At 37.6% G+C, this 19,878-nt stretch overlaps 1 protein-coding gene across 10 annotated transcripts in view; it reads right to left on the minus strand.

Annotated features, from left to right (window-relative positions):
- The window catches only part of NFAT5 (nuclear factor of activated T cells 5), a 119,829-nt gene that overhangs the window by 20,935 nt on the left and 79,016 nt on the right, over nucleotides 1-19,878 (minus strand). For 7 of the 10 annotated variants that reach the window (XM_086689033.1, XM_086689031.1, XM_086689039.1 and 4 more), the window contains 4 exons: nucleotides 17,420-17,554; nucleotides 17,248-17,300; nucleotides 7,743-7,875; nucleotides 1,708-1,791 (listed from right to left, as the gene is read on the minus strand). In XM_086689033.1, coding sequence (XP_086545159.1) covers nucleotides 1,708-1,791; nucleotides 7,743-7,875; nucleotides 17,248-17,300; nucleotides 17,420-17,554 — 405 coding nt within the window. The remainder of the gene's footprint in view (nucleotides 1-1,707; nucleotides 1,792-7,742; nucleotides 7,876-17,247; nucleotides 17,301-17,419; nucleotides 17,555-19,878) is intronic. The other 3 variants (XM_086689034.1, XM_086689032.1, XM_086689040.1) reach the window with 1 other exon arrangement.

Raw genomic sequence — 19,878 nt, forward strand, 5'->3', positions numbered from 1 at the left:
AGTTGAATCAGATAACCTTGGCAGATTACTTACTGCTGCATTATTCCTCACTAACCTACTCTGAAAGTGTTCATGGTCAGAAATTAAAATGACAGGCATACTGAACATGCTATATGTATATGAATGCTGAATTTTACTGACAATATAAAAAAAAACCCACTGTATTTGATTAAGTATTTTTAATTTTAAAATTTTATTTGATTTAACTCACATGAATTCCAAGGCAGAAAAGTGCAAATAAAGGCTAGAATTAGAAGAATAAATCAATGGCCATTATATAATTGACCTCTTCATATATAATGGCAAAAAAGCATCATCACTGAGTATCTACTTGTGTTAGAAGTCTATTAAGAAAAATATCTACTCGATTCTGGCTCCACCACCATGTGTCAGCCACCTGAGGTATTAAAGGTTGGGTGTGGAATAAAGCATGCAAGATGGGGGAATAAAAACTAGACAGACAGAAAGAAAAAAAATCTACTCTACCACATTATAACATCTTGAAGATATCTTCATTGTCTCTTGGGATTGGCAAAGAGTGAATAAAGATGTCAGAAGAAAGAGTAACTAAAAAAACTTAAAAAAAATTTAATGTTTATTCATTTTTTTTTTTTTTAACAATTTTTTTTTTCAACATTTATTTATTTTTGGGACAGAGAGAGACAGAGCATGAACAGGGGAGGGGCAGAGAGAGAGAGGGAGACACAGAATCGGAAACAGGCTCCAGGCTCTGAGCCATCAGCCCAGAGCCCGACGCGGGGCTCGAACTCGCGGACCGCGAGATCGTGACCTGGCTGAAGTCGGACGCTTAACCGACTGCGCCACCCAGGCGCCCCAATGTTTATTCATTTTTGAGAGACAGAGACAGAGCACGAGTGGGGAAGGAGCAGAGATAGAGGGAGACACAGAATCTGAAGTAGGCTCCAGGCTCTGAGCTGTCAGCACAGAGCCCGATGCAGGACTCGAACTCACTGACTGTGAGATCGTGACCTGAGCTGAAGTCAGATGCCCAACTGACTGAGCCACCCAGGTGCTCCAAGAAACTTTTAAAGATGTTAAAATTTTTCAAAATATAGGCGCATGGGTGGCTCAGTCGGTTAAGCATCGGACTTCAGCTCGGGTCACGATCTCACGGTCCGCGAGTTGGAGCCCCACGTCGGGCTCTGGGCTGATGGCTCAGAGCCTGGAGCATGCTTCTGATTCTGTGTTTCCCTCTCTCTCTGCCCCTCCCCCGTTCATGCTGTGTCTCTCTCTGTCTCAAAAATAAATAAACACGTTAAAAAAAAATTAAAAAAAAAATTTAAAAAAAAATAAAATTTTTCAAAATAGTTCAAATTTTGGTGTCTTCAGTTTCAAAATTCCAATGTCAAGTACTAATCTTGGTAGCAAGAAGCTTTATAAACTCTATTTTACATACATTACTGTATTTTATACTTTTAATATTTTTAACACTGAGGAATGAAAAACAAAACAAAAGTCTCCTCTACTCCAACATGTTTAAAAAAAGTTTGTTCATATGGTAACTTAAGGGAAATATCAAGTTGGGAAACAAGCATTCAGTGAAGTTAAACAAATATTTATTTTGGGATATGGAAGATACCCTGCTAAGTGTCCGAAGTATGTGAGAGAAAACCGAATAGTCAGATTTGCTAGAGAAAACATATAGGATAACCTATTTATAATTTTTGAAAAGAATCAACTTGGTACCTTTCATGGCCTCTTCAAAAGAGCAAGGTCTTGAAGGACTAGATATTTCTTTCTTCACATTTACATTCAAAGCACCAGCTGCTGCTATTAAAGCAAAACAAAACAAAAAGATTGATGTATTTATTTGAATTTGTACATAAAAAGATGTGTATCTTAAAATTCTTTCATCAGAATATTTCCCACAAGACATTATTAAATCATTTGTTTAGCAGAAAATCCAGGCAGAGAGGAGTTTTTAGAACCATCAATCTATGCTCTAAAATTCACCAACCGAGTGGACAGCAGCACATGCTCACTTATCAAAACAAAAGCAACGGTAACTTTAAAAAATCCTTCTTGTAACAGTATTCATATTAAGGATAACTGATGAGAAGACTGATATGAAACTTTTTAAACTGATCAAATATACTGTAACACTAGCATAAAAAAAATTCACCATTCATCCACCTAAATGATTTGTTAAAAAAATATATCGATTGAGAAACATTAGTCAATTAATTGAACTAAATTTTTAAAAACCTGTAATGAACATAAAGAATCTAGAGGGGCGCCTGGGTGGTTCAGTCGGTTAAGCGTCCGACTTCAGCTCAGGTCACGATCTCACAGTCCGTGAGTTCGAGCCCCGCGTCGGGCTCTGGGCTGATGGCTCAGAGCCTGGAGCCTGTTTCCGATTCTGTGTCTCCCTCTCTCTCTGCCCCTCCCCCCGTTCATGCTCTGTCTCTCTCTGTCTCAAAAATAAATAAACGTTAAAACAAAAATTAAAAAAAAAAAAGAATCTAGAGCATTATGATTATTCCTTTTGTAAAGCCTTGGAAAAATCCCTTGTGCACTGTTAATCGTGAATTGCTCAACTATTATTACATCAAGTCATATCAACTGTATCTACTATGGCAACCTAAAAATTTTTTTTTACGTTTATTTATTTTTGAGAGAGAGAGAGAGAGAGAGAGTGCAAGCGGGGGCAGGGCAGAGAGACACAGGGAGACACAGAATCTGAAGCAGGCTCCAGGCTCCGAGCTGTCAGCACAGAGCCCGATGTGGGGCTCAAACTCACAACTGTGAGATCATGACCTGAACCGAAGTCAGACAGACAATCAATTGAGCCACCCAGATGCCCTGGCAACTTTAAATTTAATGGGCCTAAGAACAGAGTTCAGTTCTGAAATGATAAAGTTGAATAAATTCCAGGATCTCACTTAAAATGATTATACGATAATTTTATTAAAATTTTTAATTTCTATATTTCTATGTATTTATTTTATATCCCCTAATTCATTTAGAATGGGAATTGAGTCACCTTATTTACAATTTCTTTTTTTAAAGTTTATTTGCCTATTTTGAGAGAGAAAGAGAAAGTGCAAAAACATGCAGGAGGGGCAGAGAGAGAATCCAAAGGAGGATGCACTGACAGTGCAAAGCCCAACGTGGGGCTCGAACTCACAAACCATGAGAGCATGACCATGAGAGCATGACCTGAGTAGAAACCAAGAGTCAGTTGCTTAACTGACTGAGCCACCCAGGCACCCCACAATTTATTTTTGACATGACAATGTGAAATGATATTTATAAAGATACTATAAAGAGCTAGTCAATTGTGGATAAAGAGACAAAATGTACACATCTAAGAATGAACTTAAATAATTTATTGTGCTACACAGAAGGTCCAACAAATGATATACAGGGAGTTGAATGGAAAAGAAATCCATAGACAGTTTTAATTATTTATTTTTAAAGATTTTGTTTTAATTTTTTAGTTTTTTAGATTTCATATTTTTAAGTAATCTCTACACCCAACATGGGGCTTGAACTCACAACCCTGAGATCAAGAGTTGCATGCTCTTCCAACAGTCAGCCAGATGTCCCTCTAGACATTAAAAAAAAATTTTTTTAATGTTTATCTATTTTTGAGAGAGAGAGAGAGAGAGAGAGAGAGAGAGTGCAAGTGGTGGAGGGGGTAGAGAGAGAGAGGGAGACACAGAATCTGAAGTGGGCTCCAGGCTCTGAGCTGTCAGCACAGAGCCCAACGAGGGGCTTGAACTCACAAACTGCAAGACCATCATCTGAGCTGAAGTCCGATGTTTAACCGACTGAGTCACCCAGATGCCCCGACTTCTAGATAGTTTTAAAGCGTAACATTAATTCTAACAATTACAGATTTTAAAATAGAAAATAATCTTTGAAACCACTTTAAATTTCTACTTTTATTTATTTTTATTTTTTATTATTTAAATTTTAAGTAGGCTCCACACACAAGGTGGGGCTCAAACTCATAACCCCTGAGATCAAGAGTTGCATGCTCTACTGACTGAGCTGGCCAGGTACCCCTTAAATTTCTATTTTTATTTTTTTTAATTTTTATTTAATTTTATTTTGAGAGAGAGAGAGAGAGAGAGAGAGAGAGAGAGAGAGAGAGAGAGACAGAACATGATCAGGGGAGGGGCAGAGAATCCCAAGCGGGCTCTGCACGGTCAGTGTGTAGCCTGATGTGGGGCTTGACCTCACGAACTATGAGATCATGACCTGAGCCAAAATCAAGAGTTAGATGCTTAACCGACTGGGCCACCCAGGTGCCTCTTAAATGTCTTCTTTTAAAATTAAGTTTTAGTCATTTGTTGTTAGAGTAACAAAACGATGAACAAATGTTATGTCCTTCATTTCGTACAGAAATCACCACTGCTGAGTCACTACAAAATTAACCTAATGTGATTTATGTGTCGTAATAGACTGAAGTAAAAGCTTTGGTGACTAACTGGCAATAAAACAAAGGTTTTATGACCCTGCAAAGTATCTAAATGTTTGAGAACATGCACATGCAATGCCCCTTTTTAGCAGTAATAGATTCAGAGGGCTTTAGAAGGGCTTGTGTCTGAAAGAGTGTGCAAAGCCAGTTTATGTTCACTTGAGCCCTTGTCCAATCCTACTTTTAGACCTTGTACCAAGTACCCATGATATCCACTTTTTCTGCAAAACTATTCTAGACTATGTGTGGAGTCTTAGACCTACGGAATGGACAAAGCTTGGAAGCACTGGTTGGTGCATTAAGGTCCTCTAGGTATAGCATGGAGCTAGGAAAGGGAAAGGCAGTTGACAGGCTGGGTATTCTCTTTCCTCTTGTTGCCACATCCAGCTTGGAACTCCCAAGGCATTATGATAATCCTAAATCTGGCCTTCCAGGTTGATATGAAAGTATCTTGGTCAAATTAGGAGAATAGGATATATTTAATTAGCCAGTTTATTTATAACTTTTAAATATTTAGACAAATAGTATAATAGTCGCCATTTCTACTCTGACTTGTGAATATTAGGGTAGGCCTAGTTTTTCCTCTTATAATTATACACCACTGAATATTCAAATATTTAACCACAGTCCTCAGATGAATCACAACAGCAACTGGATGATCACAATGAGGTAGTGCAAATTTTCTATAACCAAGCTTTCCTGAAATCATATTCTCTCTCACATAAACCTGAAAAGATTATCACATTTTATAAAATACAAAAAAGTGAAATTATGGGAAGATTCTTTGATTAGCTATATCATAAAGGCAGAAACTGAAGCATTACATCTTATTACAAAGTTTGCATACTACTTATTTATTCAATTAAGAGTTTCTGAGAGTGAATGCTATCTACAGAATATAAAATATGAAGAGAAAAACTTACAAGAATAAACATATATTAATGATTGCCTAAATGTGGCCAAAGATAGTCAGTTAGTATAGGCTATAAAGCAGAGGACTTAAAAGCTGTTTTATCTGGCAATCTATCAAAGGGAAATTTCTTTCTTTTTTTTAAGTTTATTTATTTTTGAGAGAGAGAGAGAGAGAGAGGATGTCCACAGGGGAGGGGCAGAAAGAGGGAGAGAGCAAGAATCCTAAGCAGCCTCTGTGCTGTCAGCACAGAGCCTGATGCGGGGCTCGAATTCCTGAACCGTGAGATCATGACCTGAGCCAAAATCAAGAGTCGGATGCTTAATCCACTAAGCCACCCAGGTGCCCTGGGAAATTTCTAGCAATCAGCATTTATCACTAAGAAATGAAGATTCTTAGTGCTGACTCTAAGCACTTTAAAGTCCTGATGTTCTTCATCAGTAATCAATAAAAACAAACAAATGACAACAAAACCTCAGGACTGCAAAATCTTTCAGGCTACCCTGACCACATACATACACTTCTTTCTTCCCTTCCCACACAAATGACACACAAGTTCATTAGGAAGAACGTTCTGTACCAATTATGCCAGCTTTTGCTGCATGGGTAAGCTCCTCTTCACATAAAATATTAAATGCCACTATTTAGTAATTAGCATTTAGTAAAATGTGTTAACTACCATTATTTTTAAATAAAACTTTCTTGGATTTTTGAGAGCTTCCTAGAAAGAGAACAATTAAATATGTGGTCTGAGTATCTTCTCTTTCCTGTTTTTGTTGAAACCAATATATTATTTCTAAACTTTGCCTTTTTCTGTCTGAAAATTTTACTGCTGATCTTTTATTCTAACACAACTATTAACTTCATTAATATTATATATACTGTGGCATACTTTTGTAGCAGACTGGTGCATAATAAGCAATGCTGTGAAATCTAGACATATTTTTTAAAAGGGAGACACATTAAGTGAGAGAAAGTATTATCAAGACTAGTTACAACTCTGCCCTAGCTACTGTTTCCATTACTTTTTCTTGCCAGGGCTTTCTTTCCCCACCACCTTTATTCACTTTGTACCTCACTGAATCCTGAAGTATTTGGGAATAACATAAACAATAAACTTTTAAATATGGAAGAACTGCTAATTCTGACGTATGCCTGAGACTGGAACGAACTGAAGCAATGGTAAACATGGCAGAAATCAAGCCTAGGTCAATGGAACATGTGAAGAATTTTAATTAGCAAATTAAACTTTCCAAACTGTTCTCCCTACTTTTGCTAGGAAAAGGCTTCTCTTCTTCAGGCAACTAAATCAATGTAGGCAAAAAATTCCTAAGAGGGGCATGTGAGTGGCGCAGTTGGTTAAGAGTCCAACTTTGGCTCAGGTCATGATATCACAGTTCATGAGATCTCACAGTTCACAGCGCACTGGTCTGCTGTCAGTGCAGACCCGCTTCTGATCCTGTGTCCCCCTCTCCTTCTGCCCCTCCCCTGCTCTCTCTCTCAAAACTAAATAACCACTGAAAAAAAATTCTTAAGACACTTCTTACCCAGAGATCTTCTAACCTTTTAGGATTTCAATTGCTTTTATTGCTCTGGTTTCTAAAGCAACTATTTTACCTAAGTTCTTAAAATTATATTTAAAATACTTATTAACCAGCAGTCTTTGATATTTTTGACTACACAAATTAGAAAATGTTACAGGCATATAACTCTATTCGTGATTTTATCATTTATCAATCCAAGCCTATCTCTCACTTCTCCCGAAATGCATCCTATAAGCCAGACTGAGACTAAACTATTAGCAGTTACCCAAAGTTGTCACTTTGACCTTTCTGCACATAAAAGGTCCTTAATGAATGGCACTTATTACTAAGGAGTAATTTGTATGATATAATTTTGAAGAGTAGGACTTGAGAGCATTCCTAGCTTTTCTTTTTTTTTTTTTTTTTAATTTTTTTTTTTCAACATTTATTTATTTTTGGGACAGAGAGAGACAGAGCATGAACGGGGGAGGGGCAGAGAGAGAGGGAGACACAGAATCGGAAACAGGCTCCAGGCTCTGAGCCATCAGCCCAGAGCCTGATGCGGGGCTCGAACTCACGGACCGCGAGATCGTGACCTGGCTGAAGTCGGACGCTTAACCGACTGCGCCACCCAGGCGCCCCTCCTAGCTTTTCTTTAACCAGGACAGCACAAGGCAAAATGACACCCTAGATGTAAGAGCAAAAGCAGTATTTGGTGGCTATCTTCTTAGGAAATAATGCCCTTAGTATCAACTCATCTTAGCATACAACTTTTTCATTTTGCTTGGCTGGACTTCAATTGCTTCCAAAGAACTAGAAATTAATTACTGGTTTTAGATCAGAATTCTTTATTTTGACATACCTGGGTCTGGAGTGTAAGTGAATGGCTGAACATCATGAGATCTTCCAGCATTGGTCACTACATATATTCCCACGGATACTGGCAAAGTTATATGTTGGTCATGATATGGGGGAACCTTTACAATAAGATGATTCTAAATTTAAAGGAAATAACAAGAGTCAAAAAGAAGCAATATTTAAATTAAAATTTTGAAATAAAAATTATAATTAAGTAGATTTCCTTTTAGCAGCAAAGTGTAAAGAGTCTGACTAGGGAAAAAATGTATTTTAAAGCTCAGATTCACAGGCATCGGGACATTAATCTTAAAATTGCCTTTAATGTTTTACAGTGGCTTACAAGGTGCTTTTCCTATCAACTGTATCTCTTTTCCATTCTCCCCCAGCTTGTTACACTCTGGCTACACTGATCTTCTTAGTCCATTCTTTTAACATACTAAATTCATTTTTTTACCTGAGAGGCTTTACAACTTGCTGGTCTCTCCCACTGGAATATTCTTCCTTCACCTCTTCAAATGTCTAGTTCCTTATCCATTGTCAGGTCTTATTCAAATGTTACCTCCACAGAGAAGTCTTCTGTGACCATCCTATCTAAAGTAGCACCCTTCCCAACCTGGTCACATAATCTTGTTTATTTCTAAAATAGCGTTTAGCACCACTTGAAATTACTGTAGTTATTTGCTTGTTTTTTGTCTCTCTCCAATCACAAGAATGTAAGCTCCATAAGAACCTAGGATGTTTTCTTTTTCATTCTATATCCACTGTTAAGTATCTTATACAAAATACATGCAAATATATTTGTTGAATAAAAGAATGAATATAATTTTAAGGGAAAAATATGTCCACCAAGCACAATGTTAGTTATCATATGTTTTGGACAACATTAATTGTGAAATGTACTTTACAATGCAATTTACACTACTTCCTAACCATGTTAATTTTCATTTAAAGTCAAATAGAGCAAATCAAAGTTATTTTTTGTCAGAATAGTGGCAGAAGCATCCTTATAAGAAAAAAGTTCATAAATGCTTCACCAGCACTCATTCAAGGGGACTGCATCTTCTTGGAAGATAACCATGAACCATATCTGACTTATGCCCTTCTTCCCCAGTACATTACAGAACTGGGAAGGAATATTAAGGGGTAATGATTATGTTTTTCTACTAGGATGTGATATGCATGAGGCCAATACTGACAACTGAAGGTGATGTGAGTTTGATGACATATGTTATTTAGCTAGACTATAGTTGGTTGATTCAGTTGAATAGATCAAATGACAAGTGGGATCAAGGTCAAGGTTTCAATTTCTGAGCACTTACTTTGTTTCTAAGCTATCTTAAGACACTATGAAATAGTCAAAACAGATTTATGGCAGTTAGGCTTCTTAAGCCCAGTTAGCCATCTCAAAAACAAAACAAAACAAAACAAAACAAAACAAAACAAAACAAAACAAAAACAAATTTTTAAGCCAGGTGAAAAAAAAAAAAACAAAACATGTATACATGTGTGTATGTCCACAGATACTGAGGGACAAAAATCTGAGAGCACAGATTCAGTGCACATGAGGTCATCAAGAAATGTACCTGCAATGATCCAATTTCTAAGAAACAGTTTTAAAATTCCATCCACTCTTAATTTTACTGTTTTGTTTAAACACTGTAACTATGTCACAAACTACCTACAGTTAAAGAAATGGTTGAATAGATGTTCTTGTGAGGTGTCCTCCTCGTTTGTATTTAAAAACTTTTATTACACTTGCTTTGGAGAGCATACTTAAACTTAATTTGAAATCTTTAAAAAACTAGAGGGCTTGGGTGGCTCAGTTGGTTAAGTGTCTGACTTTGGTTCAGGTCATGATCTCATGGTTCATGAATTTGGGCCCTGCATCAGACACTGCTGACAGCTCAGAGTCTGGACCCTGCTTTGGATTCTGTGTCTCCCTCTCTCTCTGCCCCTCTCCCACTTATGCTCTATCTCTCTCAAAAACAAACATTAAAATTTTTTTTTAAAAATGGAATCTTTAAAAAACCAAATGAGGGGCGCCTGGGTGGCTCAGTCGGTTAGGCGTCCAACTTCAGCTCAGGTCACGATCTCGCGGTCTGCGGGTTCGAGCCCCACGTCGGGCTCTGGGCTGATGGCTCAGAGCCTGGAGCCTGCTTCCGATTCTGTGTTTCCCTCTCTCTCTGCCCCTCCCCCGTTCATGCTGTGTCTCTCTCTGTCTCAAAAATAAATAAACGTTAACAAAAAAAAAAATTTAAAAAACCAAATGAACTGGGGCACCTGGGTGGCTCACTCAGTTAAGTGTCTAAGTTCGGCTCAAGTCATGATGTCATGGTTTGTGAGTTTGAGCCCCACATCGGGCTCTGTGCTGACAGCTCAGAGCCTGGAGATTGCTTTAGATTCTGTGTCTCATTCTCTCTCTGCCCCTCCCCTGCTTGTGCTCTGTCTCTCAAAAAATAAATGTAAAAAAAAAAAATTTAAAACAAACACAAATGAACCTATTTAAAAACAAATTTTTTTTTAAACGTTTACTTACTATTAAGAGACAGAGAGAGACAGAGCATGAGCATGGGAGGGGCAGAGAGAGAAGGATACACAGAATCCGAAGCAGGCTCCAGGCTCTGAGCTGTCAGCACAGAGCCTGACGCGGGGCTCCAACTCACAAACTGCGAGATCATGACCTGAGCCGCAGTCAGACACTTAACCGACTGAGCCACCCAGGTGCCCCCAAATGAACCTATTTCGATACTAATCCTTCACACTGCCTCAATCTGAATCTAGAAATTCTACAAGTGATTTGAAATAAAAAATAAGTAAATTATGAATAGTGACAGAAAGTTTGCTTCTTTAGAGGTGCCTGGGTTAAGTTAAGAATCCTGCTTGGGATTCTCCTTCTTCTTCTCTCTCTCGCAAACTTTTATTTATTTTTAATATTTATTTATTCTTAATGTTTACTTATTTTGAGAGAGAGCGAGAGAAAAAGTACACACGAGGTGACAAATGGCAGAGAGAGAGAGAGAGAGAGAGAGAGAGAGAGAGAGACAGAATCCCAAGCAGGCTCTATGCTGGCAACACAGAAACTGCTATGGGGCTCGATCCCACAAACCCTAGGATCATGACCTGAGCCCAAATCGAGAGTCCAATGCTTAACCGATTGAGCCACCCAGGCTCTAGTTCCCTTTACTATTATTATTATTATTATTTTAAACTTTATTTATCTTAAGAGAGAGCAGGATAGAGAGAGTGCAAGCAGAGAAGGGGCACAGAGAGAGAGGGAGAAAGAGAGAATCCCAGGCAGGCTTCGCAGTGTCAGCGTGGAGCCCGACGTGGGGCTCAAACTCATGACCCTTGGATCATGTGATCCAAGCCAAAACCAAGAGTCAGATGCTTAACTAACTGAGCCATCCAGGCGGCCCCCGCCTCTAGTTCCCTTTTTGAATCACTTCCACATTTCAAGCTGTGAAACTCTCTTGCTTTCTTTCAAAACAAACTTATCTTTAACACTATATGTAAATGCACATATAGAGAGAAAAAAAAGACTATATGTATATCTATATAGATGTATGAGATCTATTACAGATTGATTTTTAAGATATATATCTTTTATATATATTTAATGGGCAATTCCTACAGAATTCATCTGGAATTGTTAAAATGGTAATAAATAAAATGACCCTGCATACCTATTATGGCTTTGAATAGAAGAGCCAAATATTAAACAACGAACTGTTTTCCCAGATTTCATTAATCTGAATTTTTAAATAATAAAAAAGTTTAGTATCTGAGGAGTTGATTTGGGGATTGCAAATGCATAGTCATTACAATTACTCATAATTGTAATTTGCAAAGTTATCTTTACTTTTAAAATATTTTTAAAGTTTATTTTTTTATTTTGAGAAAGAGCATGAGAATGCACAGTAGGGGCAGAGAGAGAATCCCAAGAAGGCTCTGCACTCTTAGTGCAGCGCCCTACACAGGGCTTAAACTCACAAACTGCAAGATCATGACCTGAGCTAAACCAAGAGTCAGATGCTTAACCAACTGAGCAACCCAGGCACCCCAGCAAGGTTACTTTTAAGTGGTCTTTTCTACTATACTATCTTTTCATCAATTTTTAATATTGTGGAGGTCCTTTTAGCTTTTCTGTAGAGGCCTGATATTTCTGTATGGACCACAATTTCTTTTCTGTTGCTGTTTGAGTATCCTTCCCTCTAAATGTTTAATATTTTAAATAGATTTTATTTTTTTTTAAGTAATTTCTACATGTGGGGCTCAAAACCACAATCCCTAGATCAAGAGTCACATGCACCACTGACTGAGTCAGCCAAGCACTCCTAAATGTTAATTTTTTTAAATTTTAATATAATCTGTTGGATCAATTCTTTATATCTCCACTGTGATTCCCATTCTAAAACACTTCCCAGAGAGTTCCTTAAGAAAAAAAAGAAAAAAAAAAAAAAGAGAGAAAGTTCTCTGAAAAAGATAAACTTAAAAATGAAGAGAAGAACCACAGAATTAATGAAAAATCATATTATGTTTTAGTTTGTTATACATACTTGCTTGCAAAAACCCCAGGACCTCTAGATATAGCCACCAAATAAGGACATTAACTCCTTTTCATTCCACCATGTCTTATTTTTATGATTACTCTTCTTTAATCTATGGTAGCTGGCATTAACTACCCTGCAAAAAAGTGTTTTAAGAATATTAGCTACCCCATGCCTCAAAGGTAAAGAAGGAAGGAAGGAAAAAAGGATAAAGGAAAGAATGGAGAAGAAAGGAAGGGGGAGAGGGGGAGGTAGACAAAGAAGAGGAGGAAGAGGAGGAGGAGGAGGAAGAGGGAGGACAAGGAGGAGGAGGAGGAGGAACAAAGACTTCTTAATATTTAGTTCTATATGAGACAGCAAGTTAAGACTATAATTTGTTTGGGGACATCTTATTAATATTTTGTGTCATTGGGGCACCTGGGTGGCGCAGTCGGTTAAGCGTCCGACTTCAGCCAGGTCACGATCTCGCGGTCCGTGAGTTCGAGCCCCGCATCAGGCTCTGGGCTGATGGCTCGGAGCCTGGAGCCTGTTTCCGATTCTGTGTCTCCCTCTCTCTCTGCCCCCCCCCCCCCCCCCGTTCATGCTCTGTCTCTCTCTGTCCCAAAAATAAATAAAAAACGTTGAAAAAAAAATTAAAAAAAAAAAAATTTTGTGTAATTTATAGGGTGAGTTTCTCCGTCTCCAGAACTAATTTTCTTATCCAAAAAGCTGCATCACAGGATAAGGTGATAGACAGATAGATAGATAGAAAGAAAGGAAGGGAGGGAGGGAGGAAGAAAAGAAAAAGAAAGAAAGAAAGAAAGAAAGAAAGAAAGAAAGAAAGAAAGAAAGAAAGAAAGAAAGAAAGAAAGAAAAACACAGGCATATTACTAGCAAGGGAGTTTACATTAATCTAACCAACTCATCAAAACCCAAAACATGTTTATGGCACACACAGAAGTACTGCATGGATAAATAAACCTTCAGTCAGGACCAAACTATAGGTATGCAAAAACCTGGTTGAAATCAGGGTTTGAAGTGCCCTCAGGAAGAAAAAGGAACCACAGACCCTAGAGTCCTCTTTTTCTTCAAAGTAAATAAAATAAACTAACAAGTTTTTCATGAGTATCTGTTAAGTGCTTAATATTATGAGGAACACAGAAGAGTCATATTACATTGCCCCTAACTTCTAGAAGTCCTCAAGAGGAAGCCACTGTTGGTTCATGGAGAGTGGGAATGGTCTGATCTAATAACTTGTATAAGAAATCATAAAATGTTAGAAGGAACCTCAAATAATCTAGTAAAAAAAATTGTTTTGAGACAGAGGGGGTGCAAGTGAGTGAGGGGCAAAGAGAGAGAGAGAGAGAGACAGAGAGGGAGAGAGAGAAGCAGGGCTCACCTGAAGCAGGGCTCATGTTTACCTGAAGCGGGGCCTGAGCTTACCCAATGTGGGCCTCGAACTGAGTTCATGACCCGAGCTGAAGTCAGATATTTAACAACTAAGCCACCCAGGTGCCCCCATCTAGTAAAATTTTCTAGACTAGAAAACTGGGGCACAAAAGTGTTTTTTTCTCTTATTTAGGTAACATAGATGGTTAATGACAAAGCAAGTGCTAGAACTGCAGTTACGACAGAGATTGCCCAGGGGCGCCTGGGTGGCTCAGTCAGTTAAGTGTCCAACTTTGGCTCACGTCATGATCTCATGGTTTGTGAGTTCGAGCCCAGCGTTAGGCTCTGTGCTGACAGCTCAGGGCCTGGAGCTTGCTTCAGATTCTGTGTCTCCCTCTCTTTCTCTCTCTCTCTCAAAAATAAATAAAAACATTAAAATAAATATCAGCAAAACTGAAAGCCAACCGACACAATGTGAGAAGATATTTGCAAATGACATATCAGAGAAAGGGTTAGTATCCAAAATCTACAAAGAACTTATCAAACTCAACACCCAAAAAACAAATAATCCAGTGAAGAAAGGGGCAAAAGACATGAATAGACACTTCTCCAAAGAAGACATCCAGATGGTCAACCGACACATGAAAAAATGCTCAACATCACTCATCATCAGGGAAATACAAAGCAAAACCACAATGAGATACTGCCTCACATCTGTCAGAATGGCTAACACTAACAACTCAGGCAACCACAGATGTTGGCAAGGATGCGGAGAAAGAGGATCTCTTTTGCCCTGCTGGTGGGAATGCAAGCTGGTGCAGCCACTCTGGAAAACAGTATGGAGGTTTCTCAAAAAACTAAAAATAGAACTAGCCTACGACCCAGCAATTGTACTACTAGGCATTTATCCAAGGGATACAGGTGTGCTGTTTCGAAGGGACACATGCACCCCCAGGTTTATAGCAGCACTATCAACAATAACCAAAGTATGGAAAGAGCCCAAATGTCCATCGATGGATGAATGGATAAAGAAAATGTGGTATACATACATACAGTGGAGTATTACTCGGCAATCGAAAAGAATGAAATCTTGCCATTTGCAACTCTGTGGATGGAACTGGAGGGTATTATGCTAAGTGAAATTAGTCAGAGAAAAGACAAAAATCATATGATTTCACTCATATGAGGACTTTAAGAGACAAAACAGATGAACATAAGGGAAGGGAAACAAAAATAATATAAAAACAGGGAGGGGGACAAAACAAAACAGACTCATAAATATGGAGAACAAACTGAGGGTTGCTGGAGGGGTTATGGGCTAACTGGGTAAGGGGAATTAAGGAATCTATTGAAATCATTGCTTCACTATATACTAACCAATTTGGATGTAAATTTTACAAAATAAAAAATAAAGTTAAATTAAAAAAAAAAGAAACCGGAACCTCAAAAAAAAAAAAGAAAGAAATGAAAAATAAAATAAATAAATAAAAGTCATGACATCCTTTAAAAAAAAAAAAAAAAAAGACAGAGATTGCCCAGGGGTGCCTGGGTGGATCAGTCAGTTAAGATGCTAACGTCTGCTCAGGTCATGATCTCATGATTCATGAGTTTGAGCTCTGCATCAGGCTCTCTGCTGTCAGCATGGAGCCTGTTTCAGATCCTCTGTCTCCACTCTTTCTGTCCCTCTCCCACTCAGGATCTCTCTTTCTCTCAAAAAACAAAACAAAACAAAACAAAACATTATTTTAATAAATTTTAATAAATTAGCATTTATTATTTAGAAGTTTATAAATAAACTTAACATTCAATAACATTAAAAAAAAAAGAAAGATTGCCCGATGGTATATGCGACAAAGGAATGACTGTTAAGTCCTACTATCTCTTTTTGACAGCATGTGGTAGCATAAACTAGAGGAAAACTTTCTACAAAGCATTTGTCTAGGTATATAAAACCCCCCACTTTATATGATACCATATACTTTACTAAGACTAAGGTCTAGTTTTTGGTGATCTTGAAGACCCTAGAATTTCCCGTCTGATAGAAGTTATCTCTGACTGGGGGCTCTGACTATTGAACAGTCAGTACAGAACAATGTGATTTATGAAAGGGACTTATGGCTTGGGTAAACCTCCTAATTGATAATACTCTGCATATTGTCACACATGGATGTGCTGAGAGTGTAAGTAAGGTTTCCCTGAGGGCAACAAAAGCTTTGTCTTTGGGACCTTCCCATACCAAGCTCTACGAATATTTCCCTTTGGCTGGTTCAGATTTGTGTCCTTTTTTTTTTTTTAAATTTTTTTTTTCAAGTTTTTATTTATTTTTGGGACAGAGAGAGACAGAGCATGAACGGGGGAGGAGCAGAGAGAGAGGGAGACACAGAATCGGAAACAGGCTCCAGGCTCTGAGCCATCAGCCCAGAGCCTGATGCGGGGCTCGAACTCACGGACCGCGAGATCATGACCTGGCTGAAGTCGGACGCTTAACCGACTGCGCCACCCAGGCGCCCCCAGATTTGTGTCCTTTTGCTGTAATAAAACTGAAATTAAATATAGTGCATCCTGATTTCTGTGAGTTATTCTAGCAAATCTGAGTGGGGAGTGGGAACCCCTAAATTTGAAGTCATTTGTTAAAAAAACGAGAGTGGTCAGGAGACCCCTGAACTTGTGGCTGGTATCTGAAGTAAGGGCAGCCTTAGGGAATATTGTGCCCTTAGCTTTGAATATGGCAATATGTTATAACAGATATACATTTTAAATTTTACTTTTTAAAAAATAGAAATAAATAAATTTAAAAACTAAAAAGAAATTATAAATGTTTTTGATAAAATGGTTCATCTCTAATTTTTGCCTCTTTCAGCTCTCTGCTTGCTTTCATGTGCTTTGACTCCAATTAGTATTTAATGGTAAATTTTAGGCTTTAGGTATTTTACACATTAGTTTGTTTCTGCTTTGCTGTTCTCTCCCTGTGATATACACCTGTATGTGCTACTCTTCTGCATATGTCTTCTATCTGATTGGCTCATAAATTTATCCTTCTCTTCTTTGCTAGTACCAATTTCTTTAAGTTTGATACCATTTGTTCTACATCCTAATTCTCCAGTCAGTTTTTTTATCCTTGTTTTTAAGCTCTTTTTCCTTGTCATTTTGAGAATAATACACATGATGAGGTCCTACAAACACAGACTCTTTAACAGAAGTATAACAAACAGTACCTCTGCAAAAAAAAGTAACTGACAAACAAAACACTTCAGGTACTCAACAAATAAGTTTCCCTTTGATTTAACCAAATAGTAGGTTAGGATAATCCAAATCCTCAGAGCAAACAAATCTTATAAAAGAAATGTCTCATTTATTAAAAATGATAATTTACCAATGCTCCTAATTTTTAAAAATAGAGAACTGTTGAATAATTCTACTTCAATTAAAGAAACTCAAGAAAGAAAATGAAATGATTTATATGAAACCCACATAAAGAAGAAATTTAATCTGTTGATTCAGGAAAATTTCAGAACAAAACTGAATTTCTCAGAGAGTAAACAAACTAAAAACAAAACAAAATAAAAACAAACTATAGAAAGGCTTAAATTATACCTGATGAAATAATTCCATGTCAATTTCAGCTTCTGACTTCCAAGAGTTTTCATCTGATTGAAATAAAAACAGTAATTTACTAAAATTTTGAAACTTTTTTTACTCTGTAACTATACCTTTATAACAAAGTATAACATGCAACAATCTCGGTACCAGTACTATGCCTACTTACCAGAAACATTTTCTTGGAAAATAACTTTAGTTCCTTTCAGAAAGTTCTTGCCGATTAAAAATACTTCTTCCTCTCCTTTCACTGAACAGCTATGCAAGCTTTTCTTTAAGATTTCTGGCACTCCTGCTGGCTGAGCTGTGGGTACACATAAGCGTTCCATAAAAAGAACCACCAACACTTATTTCTTTTCTAAAATCAACTCAATTATCCAGTTCTAAAGAAGTTCTCTTTGTTGACCCCTGAGTTTGACTTCCTGGACTGTGCAACTTAACTTTCACCCTAACAGAGAAAAAAAGAAAACCCCAGGAAAGCCCTATTAATTTTTAATAACTCTTAAAAGATTTTGTAGGGATGGATTAATGTCTAAGATTAGGTTTTATTACATGTCATCTTTGTTTTCTCATTATGTGAATAATAAAGTTTTAAAATGTGAGCTCAGGCATTTTTTTTGTCTTAATATTTTTTAAAAATTCTACTTAAAAACAACCTTGTCCACAACCCTAACCTCAAAAATGTCAGCTATGCTTTGCCATTATAGTACAAGATTTCTGAGGCAATGTGTGCCTCTGAGTGGTACTGACGGTTTCTTTAAGTATCTACACCCAGGACTCAAGAGGCTTCATACCAGAAGAACACCTAAAAACAGACTGAATCCAATTTAGAATAGTTTTTTCTACCAGGGGATGTCCCTGAATTAGGATAACCTGAGCTTAAGAAATAAAATGCACTTGTTTTTAAATTTTTAAATTTAACTAACTAACCACTGCTAAAATTAACAAAGCAGTTGAGGGGCGCCTTGGGTGGCTCAGCCAGTTAAGCGGCTGACTTCAGCTCAGGTCATGATGTCACCCTTCATGGGTTCGAGGCCCACATGGGGCTCCATGCTGACAGCTCAGAGCCTGGAGCCTGATTCAGATTTTGTGTCTCCCTCTCTCTCTCTCCTTCTCCCTCACTCGTGCTCTGTCTCTCTCTCCCAAAAATAAGTAAACAGGGGCTCCTGGAAGACTCAGTCAGTTAAGCACCTGACTTTAAGCTCAGGTCATGATCTCACTGTTCCTGAGTTCGAGCCTCACGTCGGGCTCTGTGCTGACAGCTCAGAGCCTGGAGCCTGCTTCGGATTCTGTGTCTCCCTCTCTCTTTGCCCCTCCCTCACTCATGCACTCTCTCCCTGTCTGTCAAAAATAACATTAAAAAATGTTTTTAAAAAATAAGTAAACATTAAAAAAATTTTTTTAAATATAACACAAATAAGTTGGAAAGTACTGAGAGGGGCCAGATCTAACGAATTAATTATAATTAGCCTAACAACTTCCTCATGCCAGGATTTCTGTGAGAATTTTATAGGTATTGCTTAGCAAAACAGGTTTCAAGGTCAAGTAAATCTGGGAAATAATGGATTAAAGTTAAATGAACAAAATTAATATTCAATATATACTATAAATAAATATCCAAGAAGTGAATACAGTATCCAGTTTCCCCCTTATGTTAGACTCCAGAAACATTCTTCCTTACTGATACCTAAGGACTGGTTTTCTGGGATGCTAGTGTATGCAAATAAATACCTTTTAAGTACTCAAAAGAACTGCTCCCCAGGAGGTTAAGCACTTGGACACAGATTATACTATGTGGCATTTTAGTAAACCCTCACAACATATGCACTGCAAAGGTAAATTTAAATATGGCTTATACAACTCACCACCTTCTAAATTAATAAGATATTCCACTAAACTTTAGGAAAAGCTTTTATCTTAGACACTTCTATATTTAAATAGTTAATTTTATCCTTATAAGAATACAATATGGGAAATATTTAATGTCAAAATATTCACTGTTGCTCTTTCCCTAGGTCCTTCCTCGTGGAAAGGCTGTAATTCTTGCTCCACTCGCATCAGGACTGGCCATGTGCCTTGTTTGTATAATGAAATGTGACCTGAAATAATGTGCCAGTTCCAAGGAAAACCTTTATAAGAACCTCACATGGTTCCACCATTTCCTTTTTTCTTCTACTACAAAAATGGCAAAGTTCCAGATAAGGGCAGCTGCTTCAGCCTGGATCCGACAATGAAGAAAATGGATCCACTTCCAAACCACAGTCAGTATTATCACAAAGTGAGGGAGAAGTAGGACTACTGTTGAACGCCACTGAGTTTGTTACTGCAAAATCATTTAGCCTCACTTATTGATACAAGCTAGTAAGTATCCTAGCCTTTTAAAATATTTAAATGGCAAATGACATTTTCAGGAATGTCTAAGAGTTTAAAAGAAATTGTGAATGTATATCCATATACATTGGTTAGAACACACAGGGTTAATGCATGAGGACAATGGAAATGGTTATTGGTCACGTGTTGGCAATCATATACCCCCTTTAAATGAAGAATTAACTAATTTATAGCTTTTTAATGTTTATTTATTTTTGAGAAAGAGAGAGACAGAGCACAAGCAAGGGAAGGGCAGAG

This window comes from Puma concolor, chromosome E2 (genome assembly GCF_028749965.1).
Source record: "Puma concolor isolate L17-30 chromosome E2, mPumCon1.1.hap2, whole genome shotgun sequence".
NCBI classification, from domain to species: Eukaryota; Metazoa; Chordata; class Mammalia; order Carnivora; family Felidae; genus Puma; species Puma concolor.